The sequence below is a fragment of the Helobdella robusta genome (genome assembly GCF_000326865.2).
Source record: "Helobdella robusta unplaced genomic scaffold HELROscaffold_52, whole genome shotgun sequence".
NCBI classification, from domain to species: domain Eukaryota; kingdom Metazoa; phylum Annelida; class Clitellata; order Rhynchobdellida; family Glossiphoniidae; genus Helobdella; species Helobdella robusta.
The window spans coordinates 827975-854847 of record NW_008705269.1 but is presented as its reverse complement, the minus strand read 5'-3'; the positions used below and the strand labels follow the sequence as shown (position 1 = coordinate 854847).

The window sequence follows — 26873 nt, the reverse complement described above, 5'->3', positions numbered from 1 at the left end:
CTTTTAAACCTGAATTACTGGTATTACGGTACAACACGAGATACCGATATACAACTATAAGAATGTATTTTATGTATGTATATATGAATGTATGTATGTATGTATGTATGCATGCATGCATGTATGTATGTATGAATGAATGTATGTATGTGTGTGTGTATGCATGCATGTATGTATGTATGTATGTATGTATGTATGTATGTATGTATGTATGTATGTATGTATGTATGTATGTATGTATGTATGTATGTTAAAACCAAAACATGATGAGTGACACTGAACCGTCAAACATCATGTAACAAATGGATTAACACTTTGATTTGTCGTTAATTGCACATGTCGGCATTCAGTTGGATATTTTCAAGCACACAGACGAGCAGGAACCCATACAACAAGCACGAAATGTGGTTAGTTGCGAAAAACAGTTCCCTTCTGGCCCCTGATCTGACGCTGATCATTTTACATATTGCCTTAAGAAATTTAAGGGTGTTGGGGTCCATCGGGCCGAGAACCTCGATACATAATGGCAAGAATTCTATCGAGGGGAGGGCATTCCCATATTTTTTCATTTTCTCGTCCGCTACCCTGGCCGCGGCCAAACCGCATTCTTTACTTGTCAGGTTTACATATCGTTTGGCAAGGGTGCCAGGAACTGTAACATCCCACGCCAAACATCTACCGGCTCTCCAAGGTATTAGTGTGCATCCGTCCGGGCGCCTACCATCATGCGCAGAAATGCCGGATGGTTCCTTGAGAACTGGGATTGAAGCCTTGGAGAAGAGCCAACAACTGTAGTCGTTTAATGCTGAGTGACGTAGTTGACGGCCCCCACCCAGGCGACAAACCAAACCGTGGTGCCAAAACTCGTCCGCCTCAGCGCCACATCGGCACGTGTATTTATTTTGAATGACCAGGCCAAGTCTGAAGCCAATGGCAAATCTCACAGACTCGTCGTCAAGCCTGGTGCCCACAGAGGTGTTGGGCCACGATCTCAACCACCCACAGCTGGCAACGCTGAACATAGCTAACAAACAAGCGGTGGAAAAATCGTCGCAGCATGAAGACAACAAATTTTGAAAGATCTTTTTATATTCTTCGTTCAAAATTTGGACGTGCGTACGGTCCCCCGGGGCAGACACTGGGTGGAGAATATTGCGGCAACGAAAAAACCGGTGGAGCAGGGAAGACTTCAGGTCGAGATTGGCAGCGGCGGAAGAATTATAAACAACTGGAGCCAGCTGAACCACGCAAAGCAACCCCAGCCCACCAAATTGCACCGGCAGCTGAGCTTGGGATCAACCACTGTCGGTCACTTGAACTATGCAAATCGACGACTGCGCGGTGCGCAGGGCTCTGTCAAATTCGCCCAATTTAGAAGGTTCAATGAGTTTGGATGTACGCAGGAAGTACATCAATTTGGGCAAACTGAGGGCATTGCGGATAATAGTCAAGGCATCATGAGCCAAAAGACAGAAAACACGACCCAGGGCGAATTTGAGCTCAGAGAGCTTTTGGTCAAAAAACTTTATTTGGTAATCGCCCTCGACCAAGGGTGTGCCTAAAAAACTCAGTTCTGATGCACCAACTCTGGGTATTCCAGCCAGCGCATGTGGCACCTGAAATAAACTTTGGCAGTGAAGTTTGCATTTCTTAATGTTTAACTCTAAACCAATTGCAACGGAGTTATGCTTCAAATATTCGTAGCTATCGGCCATAGTTGGGCCGTCCGAAACAATGCTGATATCATCCAGATAAGCGCAAACGAAAGTGGACGAAGCTTTCTCTAAGAGTGGATGAAGAGTTAGTGCGAACAGCAAAGGACCAAGAGGATCCCCTGCTGTACCCCCTCGGACGATTCTACAATTCAAGAGTGGTAGCCAAGAAAAGAGACTCCGTCATAGGCAGAATGGCAAAAATTATAGATATTGGGGCAAAAAGTTTGACAGCCTCCAACATCGAGTCTCTTCTCAAGGCGTTGAAGACATTTTTAAAGTCCAGTTTCAGAAACCCCCATTGATCGGGGAGGTCGGTGACCAGTCTTCAAACTGCATAAACAGCGGCCTAGCGCCACCCTTAATCCCGACACCCAACTGAGTCAGGTAGAATTTGGTCTTGAGTTCGACCACGACCGGGGCCAAGGGGCATTTGCCGGCCAACCATCTCCAAACATTCCCGACCGCAATCGGTTTGACCCCTCCGTCTTTCTTATGTAAAGCTATTAGCCGGCCTCAAAAGAAGAACCGGCGGACGGAGAGTGGGCAAGCTCCAGATAAGATCAAATTAATGAATTGGGTTAAGGAGTTCAGTGTGTCGTCGATTGGCAAGGGGTCAGAAAAAACAGCCTTAAGGTGATGGGGTCATAGGCCGTCCAAGCCTCCGGAAGAACCGTTTTTGAACGGTTTAACGGCCCTCAGCACCTCGGCGGGAGAAACGCAACCAGCCGTTGGTGCCAATGCGGGGAAGACCCGCCTGTCCACCGGAATTTTTGGGTGGATGGAACAAAATTTATTGAAAGTGGCTGGCGAGCTCTCCGTCAGGCCATCCGGCGAACAGACAAGTCTGACAGCCGAGGACAGGTTTCCCTGTTCAATACAAGATGACACAGCGTTCATCCACCGATCGGGGTTGTGCTTTTGTGATTTGGCATTATTGAACCCATCAAAGCACAGTACCATGGTTTTAAGACCAATAGTTGAATATTCACTTAGACGCTTGTTGACCAGATTGCCCTGGTTGACCCGGCGACCCCCTCTGGAAGTCTTCTGTAAGACGTATGGGACAAAACAGTGGAATCTAACCCAGTGAGCAGGGTCACCAGGATCATTACAAACAGCCGTCAGCAAGGCGTTCAGATCACCGATACATACACAAACATGTATGTATGTATGTATGCATGTATGTATGTATGTATTGTATGTATGTATCAATCAACTACAATTTCTGTAAAACTCTGATAAAAAGAGCAATTAGGATCATCACACTTTCTCGAAAAGATGCTCACACACATCAACTATTCAAACTAAATAAAAATTTAGATTTTGATAAATTAAATTTTTATTATACAGCCAATTTTGTATATAAACAACTTTTAAACAAACTTCCTTCTATTTTCAATAATTATTTATTCGGATAAATAATTCTAGACGTCAATATAATATATTAGCAAATAAATCAAAAACATACATACTTTATACTCATATCATTTGTAAGGGGCTAAAAATTTGGAAGTCTATTTTAAAATATGGTTTTCCATTCAATGAAATTAATGAAACAAATTTTAAAAATAAATTAAAAATTTATTTGTTGAATAATGACATTGACTGTTGTTGATTGCTGATCGAGCGGATGTGTCATGTATCATTTTATCATTTCGGTTTATTCTGTAAAACAATGTCGTTGTATATATATATTGCTTAAATATATAGATAACTATGTGATGTCTGTTCTGTGTTTTTCTGGATAAATACCAAACATTGCTCTAAATTAACGCCTGAAACATCGTACCAACAACTAACACCTGTTTTGCTAACATAGTTGAGTTTGTTTAATTTACTAACAACTAACACCTAACATGGTTCTTATTGATTATTTAGGAAAATTTCTTTTATTATTGGCTGAAAATTTTTTATGAACTTTGAACATTTTTGTTTAGGTGGCCATACTAGATGAATTCTATATAAATTTTATTATGGTCATCCTTCCTTCTTTTAATTTTCAATTCTGAGAAGCAAATAAAAATATTATTATTATCAGGCAAATTTATAAAGCGCAAATTTAAATAGAAATATTCTCACAAGCGCTCTCAATTTTAAGCTACAAAATGGAAAACAAAACAATTATATCTGTATTGACATTTGTTCAATGAAAACAAATCAGTTTTAAGGTTTTTCTTAAACTGTTAAGACCCTGGCCCGGTTTTCACAAGGACAAAGGCAGACTATCCATACGGCAGGTCCAGCTACTGCAATATCTCGCATTCCAAATTGAAGTTTTCTCGAAGGAACAGCCAGTAAATTTTGCTCATCTGTGTGTGTGGTGTGTGTGTGATTGATAGATCAGGGTACAGGTTATAAAAGATGATATAATGATATTGGTTCCTGCTGGATTTATCACAGATACACGATTGATGAAAAAAACTGCATATATGTTCAAAGGTTCTTTAAAGGTATTTCAAAATTTTTGGAAAAACCCATAGTAAAAACATTTCTAATTATAATAAATAAATAAATAAACAAGACGGAAAGGAAATATGAATATATATATATATATATATATATATATATATATATATATGTATGTATGTATATATATATATATAACCCTAACCCACACACTGATATAGATATATATAACCCACACACTTATATAGACGTGTATTCATGTTTGTCACCCTATATAAGTGTGTGCTGTGTGTGTGCTTGTGTGTGTATATGCGTACTTTAGTGTTCTCATCATTTATTTAAGGTATTTTCATTCTGGTATATTGCACCACTGTGTTATATTTATTGTTGATGTTATTAACTTTGCCGCCTTTGTTGTTTTTTTTGTGGTTGTGGTTGTTGTTGTAGTTGTTGTTGTTTATTTGTTGTTGTTGCTGTTGTGGTTGTTGGTTTTGTAGTTGCTGTTGTTTTTTGTTGTTGTGCTTGTTGTTGTTGTTCATGTTATTGTGGTTGTTGTAGTACTTGTTGTTGTTGTGATGGTGGTGGTATCGTAGTTGTTTATGACATGATTTTATTATTTAGGACGTAATTTTTTTACATTTTTATAGCGTAATATCATCCACAATTTTTTTTACTCAGCTGCTCCTTTTTTTTTCTCAACACCTGACGACTGATTTAAAATTCGGACCATGAATGAATGAATAAATAAATAAATAAATGAATAAACGAAAAAAAAGGAAAGGACGAATGAATGTAAAAATTATAAAAAAAATCAATCAAAAAATGAACGATTGAAGGAATGAAACAAAGAAACAAAAGAAAACATGAATAAACGATTGAATGAACTAATGAACGAAAACAGGAATGAACAAAAGAACATAAGTATTATTATTATTTTTATGTTTGACATGCACAGCCTTTAAAAGCTGGTTGATGGTGAATCCAGGGTTCATCCAGATCCCAAAGAGATTCATCCAAGTAGTTTTCTTATAATTCCTGCTGTTCCTAGTAATGCTATTTTCTGAACTTCAGCCTGTGCTGGTAATCGTTAGCATTTCTTCAAAATTTTTACTAACTGTCCCAAGAGCTCCCACCACTACTGGAATTACTTTTGCTTTTGTATGCCACATTCTTTGTATTTCAATTTGAAGATCTTTATATTTGCAAATTTTTTCAATCTCTTTTTGTATAACATTATTATCATCGAGCACCGCTACATCAATCAGTAAGCATATGTTTTCATTTTTATCATAGATAATTATATCTGGTCTGTTTGCCTGAACAGTTCAGTCAGTTATAATTGGGGTGTCTCATAGGATCTTTCCATTGTCATAGTTTGTAACCTTCTGTGGTTCGTGCTTGTAGTTGTTTCCAGTCCAAAATTTCTGCACATCATCCAGTGAAGATAACCTTGTTGTGTCTTTTAGTATATTCTGTTTGTGCCATTACTGTGCATCCTGATATCACATGGCTGATGCTTTCAACTTGTCTGTGACACATGCCATAAATCATCCACTTTTTGCTTCAAAATTTTTTTCTGAAAATACTTTGTGCTTAAAGCCTGCTCTTGTGCTGCAATCAGAAGACTCTCCATTTCTATTTTCAGACCTGAACTTTGTAACCATTTTTATGTGTATGTTAAATCAATTTCTTTTTTATCTATAGGTACTGTTGATAAATTGACCGTGGAGTGATTTACATTTGTATCTATTTTTGTGGTTGCTTTCTTGTAGTTTTTTAAAATCTTTCTTGTTAATTTCTTCATGGATGGAGTGCAAACGTTTTATTTTTTCCACTTCCTTTGAAATTGAATATTTCTTTTTTTTTCATCAGCTTTTGCAATTATTTTAACATGTTTATCTTGTTTTGCTTGAATATAAGAGTTGAGATCTATCAGAGATTTTTCAAACGAATCTTCAATTCCAATGAGGCCTCTTTCACCATCTTTCCTGCTAATATGTAGTCAGTCAACATCTGCATTTGGGTAGTGTGCTCCTCCCATTGTGAGTAATTTTTTTGTTTTTCTATCTATCGCCTGCAGTTCGGATCTCCGCCATTCAAGAATACCATAACTGTAAATCATAACCGGGATTGCTAGGCTGTTAATGGCTATCACTTTATTTTTGGCATTCAACTGGGTCTTTAATATGGATCTTATTCTATTGTTATACTCTTTTTTTATTTGCTCCTTCATCATTTGCTGTTGAATTCCTTCCACCTCTTTCATTCCCAGGTATATGTACGTCTCCTCTGCATTAACACCTCTGATATGAGTTTCAGGACCAACATCAACACCATCACTGTCCCTTTCTTTATTTCTATTGTGGCACATTTATCTATTCCAAACATCATTTGTATATCTGTACTAAAGTTCTTCACAATCAGTAGTGCTCTTCTTAGTTGATCTTCGTTTGGCATGAATAGTTTCAGATCATCTATGTACAGTAAATGGCCAACACATTGATCATATATTTTATAACCTAACATCTGCTTGTTAAGGATACCAGTAAGTGGGAATAAAGACATGCAGAATAAAAATGGTGAAAGTGAGTCTCCTTGAAAAATTCCTTTTTTTATTTGTATAGTGTCTGTGATTAACAAACCTTTGTCGTGGTAGAGACACATTCTGGTTTTCCAATTAGACATTGAATTTTCAATGAATAATCTGATATCACTTGGCAATTTATATATAGACATTACTTCCGAAATCCAGGAATTTGGGACACTATCAAATGCTTTCTTATAATCGATCCATGCCATATTTAGATTTTTTTTCTTTTATTGCTGATCTGATAATTGCCATGTTTAGCATAAGCTGATCTTTACATCCTCTTGAAGATCTTTTGCATCCTTTCTGTTCTGGAGAAAACAGTTCATTCGCAATAGGTATATACTCTTTCTGTTATAGTACTGGTGAGAACTTTAAACATCGTTGGCAAATATGTTATTGGTCTATATTTGCTAGGGTCTCTAGTGTCTGATCCTTTGGACAATAAATACGTCACTCCCTCTGTCAGCCATTTTGGTATAAGTGTTGCATCTTTAATTATTGCATTGAAAGCCTCTGTTAATGCAGGATGAATCACTGTTAGTTTTTTAATCCAGAAGTTTTGTATTCTATCTGGTCCTGGGCTTTTCCAATTTGAAGATTTTTTAATAGCTTTAGTGATTTCATCAAGTGTGAGGTCTTTCCATTTACTTTTCTCCAAATGATTAAGTGACTTTTTTACATCTGTAATTCAGTCTGCTTCATTTTTGTGATATACCCTATTTTCTAGAATTTGTCTCCAGAAGCCATCAATTTCTGTCAATGAAGGAGGATCAATACTTTCTTCTTTCTTGTTTTTATTTTTCTGTAAAAATTTTGCTACTATTATTAAACATTATATTTTGTAAAAACTGATCACTACGTCTACTTCTAAGTCTTTGCGCTTTAGCCTGTAATTTCATTATAATTGTTGTCTGGACTTCATTTAATTTGTCTAATTTAACTTCATAATTTTCACATATTTTAGCCACCTCATCTGTTATCTTAGGATTAGAGTGTCCTTTCATTTAATTTGATAAATTAATTAATTATAATTGATAAATTAATTTAATTTGATAAATTTTTTTATCAAAGCAAGTTCCTTTCTGTAATTGGCAATTGTTTGTTGTATTCTTTTTTTCCAAGGTTGAATCTTTATGTGTTGATAAGACTCCGCTTTTTCATCTTTTTCTCCTGCAATAACAATTGCAATTGTGTAAATCATAACATTTAAATCTGTAAGATTAGGACTACTTTTTTCTAATAGATATTTTAAAGCTTTATTTGCTACCTCCAAGTCTTTGGAGATTTTGTATGGATGTAAGATTATGTTGACATTTTTTCTTTTGTTATCTGTGTATCTGATCTCTGACATCTTTTGTTGAATTTAATTTATCATAATTTGAACATCATCTCTAAATTGATCTTTTGTAATTAATTGAGCTGCGGCTATTTTCTGATTATCTGAGGCATCAACTAATTTATCTTGTTGCTGCTGATGTTGTTGATCATGGGTCTTGGCCATTGAGATCACTTCATTATTTATATTTTCAATCTTAGCCGTAGTTAACTTATTTTGATTTATGATAAATCTTCTCATGTTGTTTAGTTTTTTGGGAGTCATATTAGGAAAATTATTCAAATTTTTATTTCTCCATATTTCATAAGTATTTTGAGTTTTATTATCTTGTTTTACTACTTTTGCTGATTGGTATGCCCAAATTACTTGTTTATAATCTTCTGTTGTCCATTTTTGTCTTTTTCTCTTTATATCATTTGGACATGTAATCTTCATTCCCACCTCTGAATCAACAATTTCAAGATTTTGAGGATGTGCACTAGCTCTAAAATTAACTTTTACTCTTTCATTGATATTTACTTTCACTCTTTCATTAATATTTATAATAAATTTTGCCTTTTGAAGGCCACTACATGGAAATCTCCAAGTTGTCCCTTCACTCTAAATATCCACTTGCTAGCATCATCTTGACTGACTTCTTTTTTTCAAGTATGGTTTTAATTTCCTTTGTCTTCCTTTGGCAAATCATTATTAATAATCACTTTTTTAAAATCTGGCAAATTTTTTAGATTCACACAATTTTCCATTACAAGGTTTTTGATTGAATAATTTTTAAACTTTATTAAAACTGGTCTGGGCTTTTGCATTCCTTCTTGTTTTTTTCCAAGTCTCATCACATCAGAGATGTTTTTTCCAATGTCCTTGACCTACAATTGTTGACAACACTTTTAAAACTGAATCCTTTAACTTGATGCTTGGTTCATTTTCATCAAAATTATATATTACAACATTATTTTTCCTTTCCTGTCTTTCATTTATTAGATTAATCTTATTTTTAGTATCAGTAACACTTTACAGAGTTTTCAATTTTTGTAACCACAGAAGCTAACGTTTCCACTTTATCTTTTAATACATCTGACCATTTTCTAGCTAACTTTTCATTTTCTTTTAATCTATTCTGAGTTTCATCACAGAACTTTTCCATTTTCTTATTTAATTCTTTAATCTGCATTTCTTTTTCAGCATATTTCACCTGATTTAATGTAACATTATCTAAGACACTTCGAATGTCCACTAAACTTTCAGAAATAAACAGAGCTTGAAGCTTTATTTTTTCTGTTTGAGCCAAATTTTTCAACTTCAAACTTATTATTATTATTATTATTATTATTATTATTATTATTATTATTATTATTATTATTATGAGTGTTCGTTTGACGCTTTTTCAAATCTCAAAAACGCCGATATATAAATTCATAAATTGTCCAGAGAAAATAAATAAGCTTTTAATTCTTTTCGAAACACTGCAAGAGAGAGACCCGGGGAACGTAAATGTTCTGGCCAAATCATCGATTCAACAATAACAAAATTTTTTGATCCTATTTTCAATTTAGCGAAAGGATCTTTTAGCAGATCTATATTATCCGAACACAATCCAAATCGATGCATTGGAATCCCTCGAAACAATTTTATCTTGAATGTATTTGGGAGCCAGGCTATTCTTGCATTTATAAACTACAACACCAATTCTAAAAACAACTCTTTTCTTAACTTATAGTCAATGCAAGTCACGCTAAATTGGAGTAATATGTTCGAACTTTGATGAAGCCATTACAATCTTTGCATCTCGATTCTCTATTGACTGCATCTGATTAGTCAATCTATATATAAAATAAACACAGAATAAAACATTGCAATAATCCAACTTTGAATGTAAGAACACATGTACTAGACTTCATAAGATGTCCTTATTTAATGAAGTATGGTGAAACAAATGTTGGTATGTATGTGTGTATGTATGCATGTATGTATGAACCCATAATTGATTAGAACTATAAGGAAGTAATAATCATATCCGGGTTCAGCTTTAATCTATGTTAAACGCATCGCACATACAGGTATTTTAACGCTCCATCCAAAATACAGAAAGAATTATATTTTTGAAGTAAAATAGAGAAAGATTGCTTTACATGACTCTTATCTAATGGGTCACCCGATACTTCTACAATCCTGCTACAGAGTTCATTCAGAAAACTCTGAGTCTGAAAATCGGTTGGACCAAAGGTCTCAATACAGACTGGCTGAAAAATTTTGCTATCTGCAAGAGCCGCATATTTTGAATTTGCATGGGGGAACGTAACATCCCATGCAAGGGAACGTCCCTGCGCCCATGGTGAAATAGTATACCTGTCGGGCCTGAGGCTACCTTCCTCCATGAGACCCGTGGGTTTCTTTAATTGTGGGTATGTTTGCTCTCTGAAAGCACCTGACCAAAAAGTCGTTCATGGCCAAGTGTCGAGCCTGTCTACCAGGGCCCAACCGACAAGAAAGACCATGGTAGCCCAGGGGTTCAACATTTGCCCCACATAAACAAACATACTCGGTTAAAATGGGTAAATCGAGTCTCAGTCCCAAACTGACACGAACACAAGAGTCGTCCAGCCTGGTACCACAGGCAGAGTTTGGGACCGCCTTCAACCAAGATGATCCCAACTCACATTTTACAGCCATTATCCTGGCCTTATCAAAGTTTGATTGGTTCAAATTCAGCAGCTTAGCAACTGAGCTGTTGAGAACGGGTTTCAATACCAATTCCCGCTCCGTGGACGGTCCGGGACCCATCAAAAACTTGGGTTCTGAAATTGTTGGAATATATTTTATCTCTGGGCAACAACAAATTTTTGAGAGAAACCGTGGCAGCAGCAGAAGCCAAAAAGGCAGAAGGTGCTAAATCCACCATGGTACCTAAACTTAAGCTACCAACAAAGATGGGAAGGGTTGCCTGTGACCAACCTTTCGGTTCAAGGGAAACGTTGAAAATCGAATGGAAGCCGTCACGGAGAGTTTGATCAAAACATTGAAGCATCAAACTACCAAGGCTGGACAACGTTTTTAAAAAAAAGTCAAACGAGGCAAGTACGCCGCGTGCAGCAGCAGGGTCAAGGCATCATGCTTCGAAACTACCTTCCGTCTAGACATAATAAATTTAAATTTTTCCAATTTTTCACCCACGTTTATTGCAAGGAAATAGGAAAGAGCCTAGAAAGTCGATATCATAGTCGATGTATGTATGTAGGGGCCAGAAAAAACATCTTTAAGATGCTGGGGTCGTAGGCCGTCCAGGCCTCCGGAAGAACCGTTTTTGAACGATTTAACGGCCCTCAGCACCTCGGCGGGAGAAACGCAACCAGCCGTTGGTGCCAATGCGGGGAAGACCCGCCTGTCCACCGGAATTTTTGGGTGGATGGAACAAAATTTATTGAAAGTGGCTGGCGAGCTCTCCGTCAGGCCATCCGGCGAACAGACAAGTCTGACAGCCGAGGATAGGTTTCCCTGTTCAATACAAGATGACACAGCGTTCATCCACCGATTGGGGTTAAGCTTTTGTGATCCATCAAAGCACAGTACCAGGGTTTCAAGACCAATAATTGAATATTCGCTTAGACGCTTGTTGACCAGATTGCCCTGGTTGACCCGGCGATCCCCTCTGGAAGTCTTCTGTAAGACGTATGGAACAAAACAGTGAGCCGGATCACCAGGGTCATTACAAACAGCCGTCAGCAAGGCGTTCAGATCATGTCTGACAGCCGAGGACAGGTTTCTCTGTTCAATACAAGATGACACAGCGTTGATCCACCGATCGGGGTTAAGCTTTTGTGATCCATCAAAGCACAGTACCAGGGTTTCAAGACCAATAGTTGAATATTCGCTTAGACGCTTGTTGACCAGATTGCCCTGGTTGACCAGGCGATCCCCTCTGGAAGTCTTCTGTAAGACGTATGGGAAAAAACAGTGAGCCGGATCACCAGGGTCATTACAAACAGCCGTCAGGAAGGCGTTCAGATCATGTGCGAACTTCTCCCTGCATGGCTTAGGGATATGGTCGTACACCGGTACACATTTCAGCACGGCCGTCAGCTTGTCAAAAACACCAGAGTGATCCAGGTCGAGAGGAGGATCACTGGAGACATATGCGGGCGTCGACAACCTAGGCTTGGGGTCGGGTGCGACACCGAGAGACGAAGCAGTCCTCGCGCCCGATAGATCAACTTTTTTCCGGGGCTTCTTCAGAATTGATCTGCGGTGTACCACAAAATTCAGTACTTAGTTCTTTGCTATACATCATGTACACTGCAGATATCGTCAACGTCTTTGAAGCAGCTGGCTTTCGTTGTCATCTATAAGCTGATGATATAAGCTGATAGGCCGCGTGGCATGGCCTCAGCCGTTTAAATTACTACAAAAATCCAGTAACGAATCTTGAAGTCATACTGGATCCTCATCTTTTATTCGAAAAGCATATTAGTCAACTTTGCCAGCGACGTTTCTACCAACTCCACAGAATAAGATTCATCAGACGTTTCTTGACAGTTGAGTCAACAAAAGCACTCGTTTGTAGTTTTATCTGGGGAAGAATTGACTACTGCAATGCCATTGGGTGTCAACGCATCCCTGATTTGCAGTCTGTTCTGAGCGCTGCAGCAAGACTTGTTGCTGGTTTTTTGAAATTCGATTTAATTTCATCATACATCAGGGATAATTTACACTGGCTCCGCATGCCAAAAAGAATCGTTTTCAAACTAGTTTTTCTAGTCAGAGATTGTCTTGCTGGTGACACTTTAACTTATCTAAGGAAACAACTACAGTTAGTTTCAGAAATTGCAAATCTGAGTCAACTGAGATCCTGCAATAATAATGATCTTATGCTTCCTAAATTCAATTAGTCTCGTTGTGGGAAAAGAAGATTTTCTGTTTTGTCTGCAAAAATCTGGAACTGATTACCGGTAAATTTGAAAAAATTCAACAACATGAGCCGACATGTTTACAAGAAACGTTTAAAACATCATTTGTTTTGACATTCTCAAGTGAAGCTAGCGCTTCTGAAGTTATTCAATAGGGGCGCTCCACAAATCCTTGGATACAGATACAGATATTAGATGGCTATGATCCATTATCGATTCTGGTTTACAAGTGCAGTTGTTTTTCATCACAAGAGATGACGTTCTTTGGTTGGAGTAGTATATTCGTAGTTTAATACTATCGTTTTCATTGGTTGCATGAACTTTTTTTTATGACTCTTTTCATGATTTTTTCATCATGTTTGGAAGCGGTTGACATGTGATACTTAATATATTACTATTGTAACAAAAGTATCAAAAATAACAGTAATATATTATAAGAATCACATGTCAACCGCTTTCGAACAGGATAAAAATCATGAAAGGAATCATAAAAAATAACGCCCAAGCAGCCAACGAAAACGATAGTATTAAACTATGAATATACTACTCCAACCAAAGAACGTCATCTCTTGTGATGAAAAACAATTGCACTATATATATATATCAAATTAATTCAAATCAAATCATTTTTATTCAATCATACAAAGCAAAAAAATTGAATGATTCGGGGACCAAAAAAAGAAAATTAATTCTTGTAGGCTCAGTTACCGTGTAACTTAAAATAACTTTTCAATGTTCGGATAATGTAACGAGAATTTTTATAAAATAGCATAAAATGAAATTGTTAATAGAATAAAAATGTGTCAATGTTAATAAAATTAAATTTTAGTTAATTATTTATTGAAGACAGAATTCGAAGATTAAATTTGTTATTCGGTCGTCATTTATTGCTGGTATTTTGAGGTAAATTTTTGTCCGGCTCCACTGTCGGTTTGTTAAAAATCAAATCTCGTCAAATAACGCCTGATGGCCAAATGTTTGGATCCCTGATTTTATTTAGGTCGTTCTTCTCAACGCATATTCTGAATGATGTTGATTTGTTGTTCTCATCTAATTTTTTCCCTTCGTTCTGTTCTTTCTTAAAAACTGGGTTGCATGACAGCACATTAATATTGTTAGATTTTAATTCTTCAATTACATCATCTTTTGCACATTTGGCAACGTTGCCGAGATAAAGGTAAAATTTTGGTATTTTTTAGCTTTTAATTTAATGTGTTCAGAATTTTTCCCAAATATTTTGTGATGTAATTTTTCAATTTTAAGTGGCTGTTCGGTTTCTTCAGTGATATCGCTATTATTTAAACGCGGTCTTTTTTTGTTTCTACTAACCAGTGTAAATGGAAGTTCATTTCAATATTCTCAACAGGGGAGTTTACGCCTTCAGACCAGAGGTTTGCTGGCTGTGTTTTACAATTTTCTTTGCTAACATGAGCAGCATACGAGAGCGTACGATCGGGAACTGTATGTTCTATCGACCAAGTTTCATTTAACTTGCTTAATTTCAGTTTAAGCGCTTCTATTTCTTTATTGTTACTTTCAATAGATTTCATTTTTCTAACCGTTGTATATTTATCATTTCTTTTATTTCTTTTTTTATAAATTCAATTTTTTTTTTAATCCAATTTTCCATTTATGTAACTTTTTCCAAGCAAATACCCAAGTAAATTGAGCATTTTACTAATTGATTATTACTTATTTTAGTAACGTTATACATTCGATTAATTTGTCTTTTTTAGACGAACCACGTGTCATCACAAATTTTTCGGGTTTTTCAATTTTCAATAGCTCAATATCAATTTTTAAAAGTCTAGTAGAAAAAGCAATATCCTCACTTGTAAAAAATCGCAAGTGTTAGAAACCAAATTTTCGTCTTCTAGTGAATTCAAATTATTCGATAAAAAATAAAGCAATTCAGTTATAACAGCAGATCTCGCCATGTTTATATATATATATATATATATATATATATATATATATATATATATATATTTACAATATTCTATAAATTCTACCGAATGTTTGGCGTTAATATGTTTGTAGTTCGTTTTTTCTATATATATATATATATATATATATATATATATATATAAGCATATACAAGAGCAACAACAAAGCACAATTATATTAACAACAACATTAGCAACAAACAAGAAAATGTATCATTAAACACGGTTTTATTAACAAAAAATAACAAGAATTTATACATTATAAAAATATCCGCTAGATAATATAACGCTGAGCGTAATAAAACCCCATTAAAAATTCATTATTTTCAAATCACAAAGACATACAAATACACACACACTTACTTTTGCTAGCATACATAAACACACGTCACGTGTGTACGTAAACACCAAGTTACGCACTTACATTATTACATACACACATGCATACATACCATACATACAAACAAACAAACAAACAAACATAAATACTTACGTACAAATGCAGATGACTTCGAATATAACTCCGATGATATTTGTGGTCAGTGCATTTTTATCAAGATGTCACCAAGATCACCTACTCCAATATCATCATCTTCTCCACCATCAGTATTATCATCATCATCATCTTATTCATTACCATCATCATCTTTACAACCATCATCGTCTTCTTCATCGTCAACATGGTCGTCGCCATTATCTTCACGTGTTACCTGCGATTATCCTCATTATCAGTGGGATTTCTCAACGTCAGAACAACAGTTTGCAGCTTCTTCTTATTTCAAAAAATCAACATCGTCATCATCTTTATCCTCCTCGTTATCGTCATCGTCTTTATCGTCGTCGTCATCATTTACGATGAATATTTTTGAAAAGATTACTGCCGAACAATGCACGAGCGCCAACGTCGAATTAAAAACTTCGATCGATTCTCGATACCGAGATACCGACCAAATAACGATTCTTTCTACATCTCTAGAATCTTTATTATTAAAAATGAACCAGTTAAAGGCCAACATGCTAAACTCAAAACAAGCATTAAACAGTCTGCTACAACAATTGACGCCCAGGGTCAATTTCCAACTCTACGGCCTCAAATTAACTTTAGAATCATTTAAAAGAGGTTTTTCCAGACATTACGAAACCCTGTTAAACAAACTAATTCGCCCCCTAGTGAACAATGCGTTTGGTCTAGTAACCCAATTAGATAGTACCATTGAGCAGTTACATTTTCAACCTCCGGTCGAATCTCTTGAAAGAACAATTCTCTACCACTTAACTGACGTTCAGTTATCAAAAGAACTTTCTAATGGCATCACAGCAAACGATGGTTGTGGCATCATTCTCTCAGCTCTTCAAGAGTCTACACCTATTACGAAAAATATTTTGAAGACCGAAATTGTCATGGACGAAGATAGCTTGGATTTTGGTGGTGAAAATTATCTGACCCCTGATGGTCGTTACGATATGCAATTACTCCCCTACAGTGCTCTGGCTAGAGTCCAGGAAAATAGAAATGCAAAAGAATATCGAGACGGTATCGGTAAAAATATTGCGCGCCTCACTGAATGTTTGTTAGATTTTCAGATAAAGTTAAAAAGCTCATATTTGAGGGCAGGTAACTCTAGCGATCAAAGTTACACAAATTCTAAAATTGATTTTTTGAAAACAGTGTCTAATCTAGAGCGCCACGACACCCTCTTTCGTAAGTTTAATACCGACAAAATTGCTCACGACATCATTAACAAATCAAATGAATTAAAGCATTTAAACAAAACGTTACACGAAACGGTTTCCGGTATTAAATCAACCATCACCGACCAAATGAACATCATACAAACAAAATATACTGATGCATACGGTAACATCTTGGCGTCGGTCGAACTTTTTCAACGGTTTTTAAAAAGCGATGAGTTGAAAAAATCCGATTTACTCAATTCCAGAGAGATGATATCTAGCAAACGAGCAATAAGCGAATTATCCGAAATTGTACACGAGTTAAAAATCATAACCTCAAAAAAACTCGCACATCTCTGGTCTCGATTATCGGTTACTGTAAAACAAATTTGGTCATCCTTACTCATAGACAACATGTTGAGCAACTTCTATTCAACTATCGCCGGTGATTTGAACGATTATTCAACTCGTTCTCCACAACTACCACTATCAAAGCAGCCTTTTTTCAACTTAATTATGGCAGCCAACAATAGCAGTAGCCACATCAACATTCACAACGACAACATTTTAAATTATTATCACCACATCCACAACTACCATTTCCAAGTAAACAGAGCACCATACGACGATACCTACGACTTTGTTGCTCGTCTTGTCGATGAGTTTGATTCATCAATCACGCAATCTCGACATACGCGATCTCAAATGCAAACTCATCAACAACAGCATAATCAACCACAACAACAAAAACGATTTCAGCAACAACAACAAACGCAACAGTACTCAATATCCGACCTTGCCAAGCGACTAAATATCGACTTATCCTCAATGTCTTTCACAACAAAATTAACCGAAACTACCGATTTGCTTGACAAAATTACCGATTCAATCGATCCAACACATCAACTGAATAGAACTGACCAGGGGTTAATACAGGCGTATAAAAACTTAAAAGACAACCTCATGCATGTCCGTTCCTTTTGTCACGAGAATAATGAACTAATCAGGTATACACTCACGTTCAAATACAGTGATATCATTTTTTAATAATTTATGATAGCTGAGCAATTTTAAATTTAATAATAATAAGGATAATTATTATTATTATTATTATTAAAAATTTACATTTTTAATAACAAAAACTGCCGTTTCATTCAGTATTCATATTGATAATAATAATAATAATAAATTACAATAATAATAAATTACAATATTAATAACAATTAATACTTTATTAACAAATTACAATAATAACAATAATTGTTATAATTATAAATAATAATAAAAAACAATAATGGTAATAATAATAATGCAATGACATCTTTCCTCATTAACACAGTGACAACATTAACAACACACCATCTCATATCAGGCAAAACATCGCCGAGATAGACCTGAGCTTCGAAAACTTGGTGGATACCTCTTTAAACTTTCAAGAATGTTTGTCAGATGTCACTTCTAAAGAATGGACCGAACTATTGTGTTAGTTTTTAACAATGCATTAACCATTTATCGAATAGGCAAATATAAAAAATAAAGCGAAAACTGAAAACAAAGCTAACTGAAATGGATCGCCGAATCAAAATTTATGGAGTTTTAAAAATTTCGATTTTCTCCTCAGAAATATTATTTATTTGCATTCAGCGCACAGGCAAGGAACTAGGGCGGGTCAATGAGGGAATCGAAATCAGCAAGCGGGCGGCAAATTTCAGGAGGCGGGAAAACTTAAAAAGTTTTAAAAGATTAAAAAAGGGTATTTACAAAATTTGGATTAAAATAAATTTGATTTTTTTCATTTTTACGTGAATATCCACGTTTTCATTAAAAAGCAAGGTTGTGGTGCGCAATTTACAGAGTGTCGGAATCGAATGAAATATATTCGACTCAGATCTCTCAAAAAATTCTGACTCCGGGTCCTGACTCAAAAATATTGTTCAATTTTTGCATCAACATTTTACTTGAATATTACTACTAAATGAAAAACACTTTTAAGAAAACATTTAAAATCAGTAAATGTAAATATTTTTCTTAGTAAAATTACTTTATATTTATGTTTTAAAACATAAAAAAAGAAAATAATGTGATTTCATTCGCATTAGCATTCGTTTTTGATAATATATATGATTGAACACGCTACCCATATTTATCTTCCGAAAAACACGATCTTAAAAAAATACTTTTAGAATAAAAAATAAAAAAGCTTTCCGGATTCGAAGTTGGATAGAAAATATCCGACTCTGGGTCCCCAAAAAATTCCGACTCCAGCAAAATTTTCGACCCCAACAGTCCGGTATTATAGGTAATTTAAACAACTGCGTTTAAACAATAGCTTGCGGTTGCGGTAGTATAACAACAATTGTTTGGTGGGGAGGGGGCGGAAAACTTAAATCTTCGCCCCGCCCGACAAATCTCCTAGTTTCAGCCCTGTTAACGCATATGTGAAAATGAGTTAAATTTTGCATGCATGGTTGTAGGTGTGCATGTGTTATGCATGTTTGTACGGTACGTTACTTATGAACGAGCGTATAGCTGTTTTTTGAATGGATATATGCTTGGTTTGTTTAATTAGAACTTAAACTAGGCGCACGTTAACTGATTGCATTGCACGTGACTTAAGCTCTGTGCTAGTGACCTAAGTTCCGTGCACGTGATCTAGCTTCTGTGCACGTGATCTGAGTTCTGTGCACGTGACACTGCTTTATCGTTCGTCTGTCATTCAAAATGATTGATGTATTGGGTGATGATGGCGATAATGACTGTGACACAACACTACGAATAATAGAGAAAAAGTAATAATAATAATAACAACAACAGTGAATAATAATAATAAATAACAGTAAAAAAACTAATGGAAATACTATGTAGAATTGAGAGGGTGGGTTTATACATGTGATTCCCATCTTACATTATATTACACATTACATTATGCTGCACTACATTACACGTTAAGTTATATTACATATTACATGACACTTTACAATGTATTACACAATAGATTGAACAACATCACATTACATTACAGTAACGTTAACGTCACAAATGGTTTGTGAGATCTTTTCACATACACCCACATTATTATTATTATATTACTACTATTATTATTATTTAATAATGATAATAATAACTTACATGACAACAACACACAAAACAAATTAAGATCTACGTTACATTACGTTGCATAATGTTGCATGCAACATGCATCCACGTATGTAGGTATGTATGGATGGATGTATGTATAATGTACTTTGAAGTGTAGTAAAGAAAATCACAAAAAATTATTAATGATTATTATTATTTAATTAATAGTATTCAGTTACTGCAAACACAGTTACAACAATTTGCAACTCATTACATGAAAACATCATCACATCTCATCGCACTTCTTCATAGTACAGTAAGGTGGAAAGAGATAGACAGACAGACAGAAATACAGTTTCCTTTTTCTTTCTTTTTTCGTTCCAGAAAATCATTCATTCTTCATTATCATTGGCCACGTTGTATGCATTATTACGTCATAATTACGTCATCAATATCACCATCATCGTTATCATCACCATCGTCACTAATATCATCATCGTCGTTGTCATTATTGTTATTATCAGTGCTGTTATCATCATCATCATTACACTTCATCTTCATAGCTATCACTCTTCATTACCAATGTTACTGTTGTTGCTGTTATTATTTATGAGATTCCCGTAGTCGTCGTTATCAACATCATCACTACCGTTACACTTGTTGCATCGACATCATCATCATCATCACCGATTAGTGGTATAACTATTGTCTTCATTTCGTTGCATAAGGCGTTCTCGTCGTCATCACATGCGTTAGTAATGCTACACTGCTGTCACTATCATCATCACCACTTCCACATCATCATCACCACCGTCACTGCCACATCATTACAATTTTTATCATGACTACAGCGCAATTAGGCGGCTTGATGGCATTCTTCACGGGCGCCAGTGTCATCACCATCCTCCAAATCATCATGGCCATTTTCAAATCATCACTAATCTGCCTAAAACAACGATGTTGCAGTGACAACAACAACAAATCCACCAAAAATGACGTCATCATCGCCGGCGGCAAAAAGAAAAATGGCTGCCGGAAATGCAGCAATCATCATCAGCTCCTTTTCCGGTCTTCATTTGACGCCGTTGAGGACAGTTTGTTGGCCTCGACGATCACTAATAACAATAACAACAACGAAAACAACAATAATAATAATAATACCAATAGCAACAATGATGGATATTCTAAAAATAACTTGCTACGTCAACAACAACAATTGTCACAACACTCGATGTTGTTGGGTCAGCCGCAGGGTTACTCAACGTTGCCAACACCAACAACAAATCTCAACAATTTCGTCAACAACTTCAAAACACAACAGCAACTACCAATTATTAACAGTTGCGGTCCGAGGATAAAAATAGATTGCATATCCGACTGCAACCCAACCGTCACAACATCAACCACGCAACAAACACAACAAAAACATTTGCAACAAAATTGTAGCAAAAAAATTATATACAACAGATTTCATAAACAAGCTGAAACTGATATTTAAAAACAAACACATACATAATATATACATATATCCAAGTGATGCATAGAAACTTCAATTTAACCCTTCAAACAATTCATTATATAGTTAAATCAACGTTATCATTATATTTTATTGATATTGTTATTAGCATTCTTATTATCATTACCATTACAAGTATATTGATACTATTGTTGTTAAATAAAATTATTATTATTATTATAACTATTATACGCATTGTTCCAACTGTTATGCATTCTTGTCACCATTGGTGTTTCCAATTAAAAGTACCCTGGTTATCATTACCATTTTTTTATTAATTATAAATATAATAATTATAATCAATATTAATAATAATAATATTAATATTGCTAATGACGTCACCATTAAAAAAACGGTTATTTATTAAACTTTTATTGTCCAAAAAATTTTATTCCAAAAAAAAAAACATTAGCAAAAAATCACCGTTAAATAAACAACAACAAGATGAACAACATCGAGAAAAATAACAGCATAACACGAACAACATCAATATTATCAACATTTTCAAGGAAATTTCCAAAAACATCAATAACGACGACAACAATATTATAATAATAGTAATAACAAATTTAATCATAACGTTAATAAAAATATTAATAATAAAAAGATGACAATAATGATGATAAAAGTAATAACAACAATAAAATCATTATAATTTTTCTTTAATATCGCCTGTGCACATGTCACACTTCGAATGTTGACATTGCAAGGTCAAAACTTGAAGAACCGCCCTTGAAAAATCCGGAAGGTCACTGGGGATTCGTGAGGTCACCAGGTTGCCGTCAATCACCACTGAACTGTCTTCGTATATGCCTCTGTTGTTCGAAGAGAGAGAGAGAGAGAGAGTGAAAAAAGAAAGTGTGAGAAAAGAAAAAGTAAAAAAGAAACTAAAAGTGCAAAACTTAATGAAGGAATGAATGAGAAAGTAGGAAATAGAGAGAGTAAGTAAAAGAAGTATTAAAAGATGTGTAAAGAAGGAAAGATAGAGGAATAAAGAGAGAGAGAGAGAGAGAGAGGGAAAGAGGGTGGGAGAGAGAGAATGAAAGAACGAATAGAAAGTGAGAGAGAACTAGAAAAAAGAAAAGAAAACAGGAAAAAGTGATAAAAATTAAAAAAAAACGAAAAAAAGAAAGAAAAGAATAAAAACAATAAAAAGTCAAAAATCTCTACAAGAACATTCTGAAAATGAAGCTACCACCAACTTGTTTCTATAAGTTATAACAATTTCTACTGAAGGAAGATAAGATTAAACTACCCAGCATTCTCAACGTCGTCTTTAATAGCCACAAAACATGTCAATCTGCGGTCTTTGATGCACTTAGCAGAACACAACATCCACGGACCGTGACAGATGGCACCAACTAATTTGCCTAATCAAGAAAGAAATTAGAAAAGAAGTGAAATAGAAATTAGATACACAGATTTTTTCTCACACCTTCCCTCTCTTCTTATCTTTCTATCTCTTTTTAACCTCTCTTCTCTCTATTTCTTCACTTCCCTTTAGATAATTTTCACTAATTAATATAATAGTAAGGAATAATAACTTCATTTTCTGGGACATGAACCACTTAATAGTGAATCAATAAATAAATGATTGACTGAATGAATGAATAAATAAATAAAAAGATTAATAATATCTACTTAATGGAGTATTATAAAATAGACAAATAAACAGTTTGAACATGCCCGAATGAACCATATCAGCCACCAATTGCACAAATTTCTTGTTTCTCCTCAAATAATCAGGACACCATCCTCCAGGGATTATCAATCCGTCTAATTTCTGGTTTATTTTTAGTTGAGAAATTTTTTAGAAAAAAATTATAATTTGTGCAGTTATTCTAAAAATATTAATTTAACAAGATTACTTGAACTGATTTTTTTTTATTTTATAAAAAACTATTCATTTTTTAAAATAAATTTATTAATATTATAATTACTGATTATTTTACTAGCTTTTTCATGTCATAATTTTTTTTATTTGGGAAACTAATAAGTTAGATCATGCTCTTTCAGCACTTATTGTTCATTAACTATAATGTGTTGTTTGCAGTATTAGAAAATTCATTTATAAACCCTAGCAAACTCTCATTTTAGCCCCAAGAAAGAAGAGATAGATAGGGTTAGTAAGGGTAAGGCCTTTAGTTGGCAATTTTTCTACAGTAAATTTGTATATAAACCGTACCCTACCGCCATTATCATCGTACAATGTTGTGTAAGAAGAAATACAAAAGTGGAAGAAGTTTGCCTAGGAAACAAAATGATATTCAAATTTAAGAACATTAAAGTTATTTAATTTCCTCAACTTACGTCCACGGAAATTTGATCGATGCCGTAGTCAGCTGTGCAGGGGTAGCCGTGCTTTGAGCTGTACACTTTTCCCTGCTCCGGACCAATGGTGAATGTTATGTGGCCAGCTTCTCGCAGACGCAGCAGAGGGTAGTTGACCTTCAAATTTTATGAAAATTTGAAAAATTTGAAAAAAATATTTCATAACGGTAACAAATATAAGCAACAAGGAGAGGACGGTCAGAGCTGACCTGACTTATCCTTTATAACTATGAAAGGTTATAGGATATAGATAGATCACCATATCATTATTGACTACAGTATAGGATAGTATAAGTGTAGAGATAAAAATAGTAGTTTTAAAATTTTTTGAAATTTTGAAATTTTATTTAATTATTAAAAATAAACATTTATTTATATATTATTTTTCTGCCAAACTCATATTTTACTTTAACTTTTATATGAACAGTAGGCATAAAAAAGTGTACTTTTTGTGATTTGGTAGACATGAAATCCCGATGAAATCATACTTTTATTCACTATATTAAACATTAGTGGCAAACATGAAACTATATTTTTATGTATAATTTAAAAAAATTAAAATTTAGATTCACAATTTTTAATGCATTATTTTAACGTGTATTTTCCTTATATATATAAGTTTGCATTTAAGTTTATTTATATTAATGTTAAGTTAATAAATTAATAGTATGATCTATAAGTCAAGGACATTACACTTTGAATAAAAAAAGAACAACGTATTGAATGTACCTCAAGATTAAGATAAAAAAATATTTGCTGTGAACTTTACATGAGCATGATGAACATTTTGTGTAGGGATGCACCGAAGTTCGGCCCCGGCCAAAATCCGACCTTTTTTTAAATCCGGCCGGATTTAGGGCCGGATTTAAGCGTCTACAACATTTAAAAATTTTATAAATTGAAAAAAAAAATTTTATTGAATTCGATTAATTTTATGTCAATAAGTTAAAGGCTAAGCATACATGACACATAATAACAACATCACTAATTGTGAAGTGAGCTGGACAATTTTCTTTGTGCTATAACATGGGTTATGCATAAATTATAAGCTGATCTTTGTGCAAAAGAATTTGTGCACGTGATATATTATACTACATAATTAATTTAAGAACATGGTATGTTAAAGGTTAGGCTAGGCTTACATGGCACATAATAACAACATCACTAATTGTGAGCTGAGCTGGACAATTTTCTTTGTGCTTTAACTTGGGTTATGCATACATTATAAGTTGATCTTTGTGTAAAAGAACTTGTGCACGTGCATGCATGGCACATAATAACAGCATCACTAATTGTGAGCTGAGCTGGACAATTTTCTTTGTGCTATAACATGGGTTATGCATAAATTATAAGCTGATCTTTGTTTACAAGAAATTGTGCACTTATATATAATAGTATATGACGATGATGCAGCTATAAAGCGCATAATTTAAGAACAATATATTTATTAAGCATTTTTTATTATTGGTGAATTTTATAAAAATGGCTGAAAAGTTGTATGGGCGTTTTTTGACGTTAAAACAAACGATAAATCCAAGGCAGTTTGTAAGGAATGCAATGCAGTATTGTCGCGGGGTAAGCCTGATAACCCCAAAAGTTTCTCAACGTCTTCTTTGATTACTCATCTAAGGTCAAAGCATCCACTTCAGTATGATAATATGAACAGTTTAAAGTCTTCGATTGCAGTAGCCGTAGAATGCGAAGATGCCACCTCAAATGACAGTGATGCGAGTTTGCTAGGAAATGTATCAATCCAGCCCACCCAGCCAAAGATTAGAGAAGCATTTGACAAACAAAAACCTTGGGATATAAACAATGACAATGCTAAGCGTATCCATGTGGCGATTGCTAAAATGATAGCGATAGATATGGAGCCTTACCAGGTCGTCGAAAAATCAGGATTTATCAATTTGATGAAAACCTTGGAGAGAAGGTACAGCATGCCTTCTCGAAAGTATTTCACCGAACGTGTAATTCCTGATCTTTTTGAAAAAGCATCTTCATCACTGAAGAAGGTAGCTGGAGCATTGAGTCTTGCGTTTATAACAGATACATGGACAGCAGACATAACAACGGAGTCATATTTGGGATTGACAGCCCATTGGTTAACTCCTACGTTCGAACGCCAAAGTTATGTTTTGCAGTGTGTAAAATATTCAGGTCAACACACAGCAGCAAATCTACTGTCAGCGTTTGATAGGTAACTCGAAAATTGGAACATTCCACGAAACAAATGTTATTTAGTTTTGTGAGACAATGCGGCAAATATTACCAAATGTTTCCGAGATGGAAACACTAAAAGTGCACCTTGTTTTGCCCACACGGTTCAACTCTGTATCAACGATGGTATATTAAGTCAACGTGGTGTTAGTGATCTCCTGAAATCCTGTCACCAAATCAATGGTCTGTTGCTGAAACTGTTGCTGCGGTTTTGGAACCATTCGAGGAGGTTACCAGAGAAGTTAGCTCATCATCAGCATCTATATCTTTGGTTATTCCAATGGTGTATCTTTTGGTATTAGTTTTGGAAAAAGAAAGTCGGGATGCTGGCATTAAAACAATGAAGGCCACACTGCTGAATGCTATCAACACCAGGTTCCAAAACATTATAAATGACCGAGTTTACAGTGTAGCCACAATGCTTGATCCAAGGTTTAAGACCCGCTTCTTGAACGATACAGCTTGTACCTAAGCGAAGGCAGGAGTTGTGCTTGCTGCCACTAAATTGTTACCTCAAAATAACAAAGAATTAGAGTCTACATCAGAGGATGTGCAATCCCAAAAGCCAACAAAAAAAGACGTGTTGATGAATCATCTTCAAAATTGTGGGACTGTTTCGAAGATATGTTGGAAAATGAAGTAACGAGTATTTCTAACAACAGATCACTTCAAGATAGCATCAGTGATGAACTCTCAACTTTCTTGGGAGAACCATTGTTACAGCGACAGGAAGACCCAGCTACATGGTGGAAGTTTAACACTACAAAGTATCCAACCATATCAAAGGTTGCACAAGTTTACCTAGCACCTCCACCAACAAGTGTACCATCCGAAAGATTGTTTAGCACGGCTGGAGACATCATCACTGAGCATCGCACAAGACTGCTCCCTGACAACGCTGAGAAGCTGATATTCTTAAAATACAATGCTTCTCTTATTTAACTATTTACATGTGAAATAATAAACTTTTTTTGTACAGTGGAATTTTTTCAATAAAAAACAATCAATACTTTATGCTTTGTGTTATTTTTTGGTGTTCAACATGTAGATAACCGTAAATAAGAGTATTTTTTCTAACGTATGTAAAATAGTAACTAAAATCCGGCCCCGGTCGGTTTTTGAATTTTAAATCCGGCCAAGTCCGGCCCCGGCCGGATTTG

General features: G+C 35.0%; 7 protein-coding genes across 7 annotated transcripts; 3 read left to right on the top strand and 4 right to left on the bottom strand.

Moving 5' to 3' along the window:
- Positions 1 to 336: 336 nt before the first annotated feature.
- Positions 337 to 1461, top strand: HELRODRAFT_179140 (hypothetical protein; the record flags this gene model as incomplete). Its single annotated transcript, XM_009027983.1, has 2 exons — positions 337 to 791; positions 1350 to 1461. 2 exons carry the CDS (start codon positions 337 to 339, stop codon positions 1459 to 1461), a joined length of 567 nt encoding a protein of 188 aa, XP_009026231.1.
- An 896-nt stretch (positions 1462 to 2357) lies between these two features.
- HELRODRAFT_179139 (hypothetical protein) lies at positions 2358 to 6492 on the bottom strand (the record flags this gene model as incomplete). Its single annotated transcript, XM_009027982.1, has 3 exons — positions 2358 to 2762; positions 4523 to 4621; positions 6247 to 6492. The coding sequence occupies 3 exons, from the start codon at positions 6490 to 6492 to the stop codon at positions 2358 to 2360; spliced, it is 750 nt and encodes a 249-aa protein (XP_009026230.1).
- Positions 6493 to 9047: 2555 nt separating this feature from the next.
- On the bottom strand, positions 9048 to 10828 carry HELRODRAFT_179137 (hypothetical protein; the record flags this gene model as incomplete). The annotated part of the gene is made up of 2 exons (XM_009027981.1): positions 9048 to 9351; positions 10413 to 10828. 2 exons carry the CDS (start codon positions 10826 to 10828, stop codon positions 9048 to 9050), a joined length of 720 nt encoding a protein of 239 aa, XP_009026229.1.
- Positions 10829 to 11245: 417 nt separating this feature from the next.
- On the bottom strand, positions 11246 to 14498 carry HELRODRAFT_179136 (hypothetical protein; the record flags this gene model as incomplete). The annotated part of the gene is made up of 2 exons (XM_009027980.1): positions 11246 to 12268; positions 14376 to 14498. 2 exons carry the CDS (start codon positions 14496 to 14498, stop codon positions 11246 to 11248), a joined length of 1146 nt encoding a protein of 381 aa, XP_009026228.1.
- A 2599-nt stretch (positions 14499 to 17097) lies between these two features.
- On the top strand, positions 17098 to 21419 carry HELRODRAFT_193499 (hypothetical protein). The gene is made up of 3 exons (XM_009027979.1): positions 17098 to 17575; positions 17941 to 18050; positions 20498 to 21419. Exons 1-3 carry the CDS (start codon positions 17274 to 17276, stop codon positions 21142 to 21144), a joined length of 1059 nt encoding a protein of 352 aa, XP_009026227.1. The 5' UTR covers positions 17098 to 17273; the 3' UTR covers positions 21145 to 21419.
- A 67-nt stretch (positions 21420 to 21486) lies between these two features.
- Positions 21487 to 24757, bottom strand: HELRODRAFT_193498 (hypothetical protein; the record flags this gene model as incomplete). The annotated part of the gene is made up of 7 exons (XM_009027978.1): positions 21487 to 21564; positions 21751 to 21977; positions 22418 to 22532; positions 22849 to 22945; positions 23473 to 23610; positions 24258 to 24366; positions 24744 to 24757. The coding sequence occupies 6 exons, from the start codon at positions 24755 to 24757 to the stop codon at positions 21812 to 21814; spliced, it is 639 nt and encodes a 212-aa protein (XP_009026226.1). The 3' UTR covers positions 21487 to 21564; positions 21751 to 21811.
- A 1679-nt stretch (positions 24758 to 26436) lies between these two features.
- On the top strand, positions 26437 to 26652 carry HELRODRAFT_153197 (hypothetical protein; the record flags this gene model as incomplete). The annotated part of the gene is made up of 1 exon (XM_009027977.1): positions 26437 to 26652. A coding segment is annotated over one exon (216 nt), but the record flags the coding sequence as incomplete, so codon positions are not given.
- Positions 26653 to 26873: the final 221 nt, after the last annotated feature.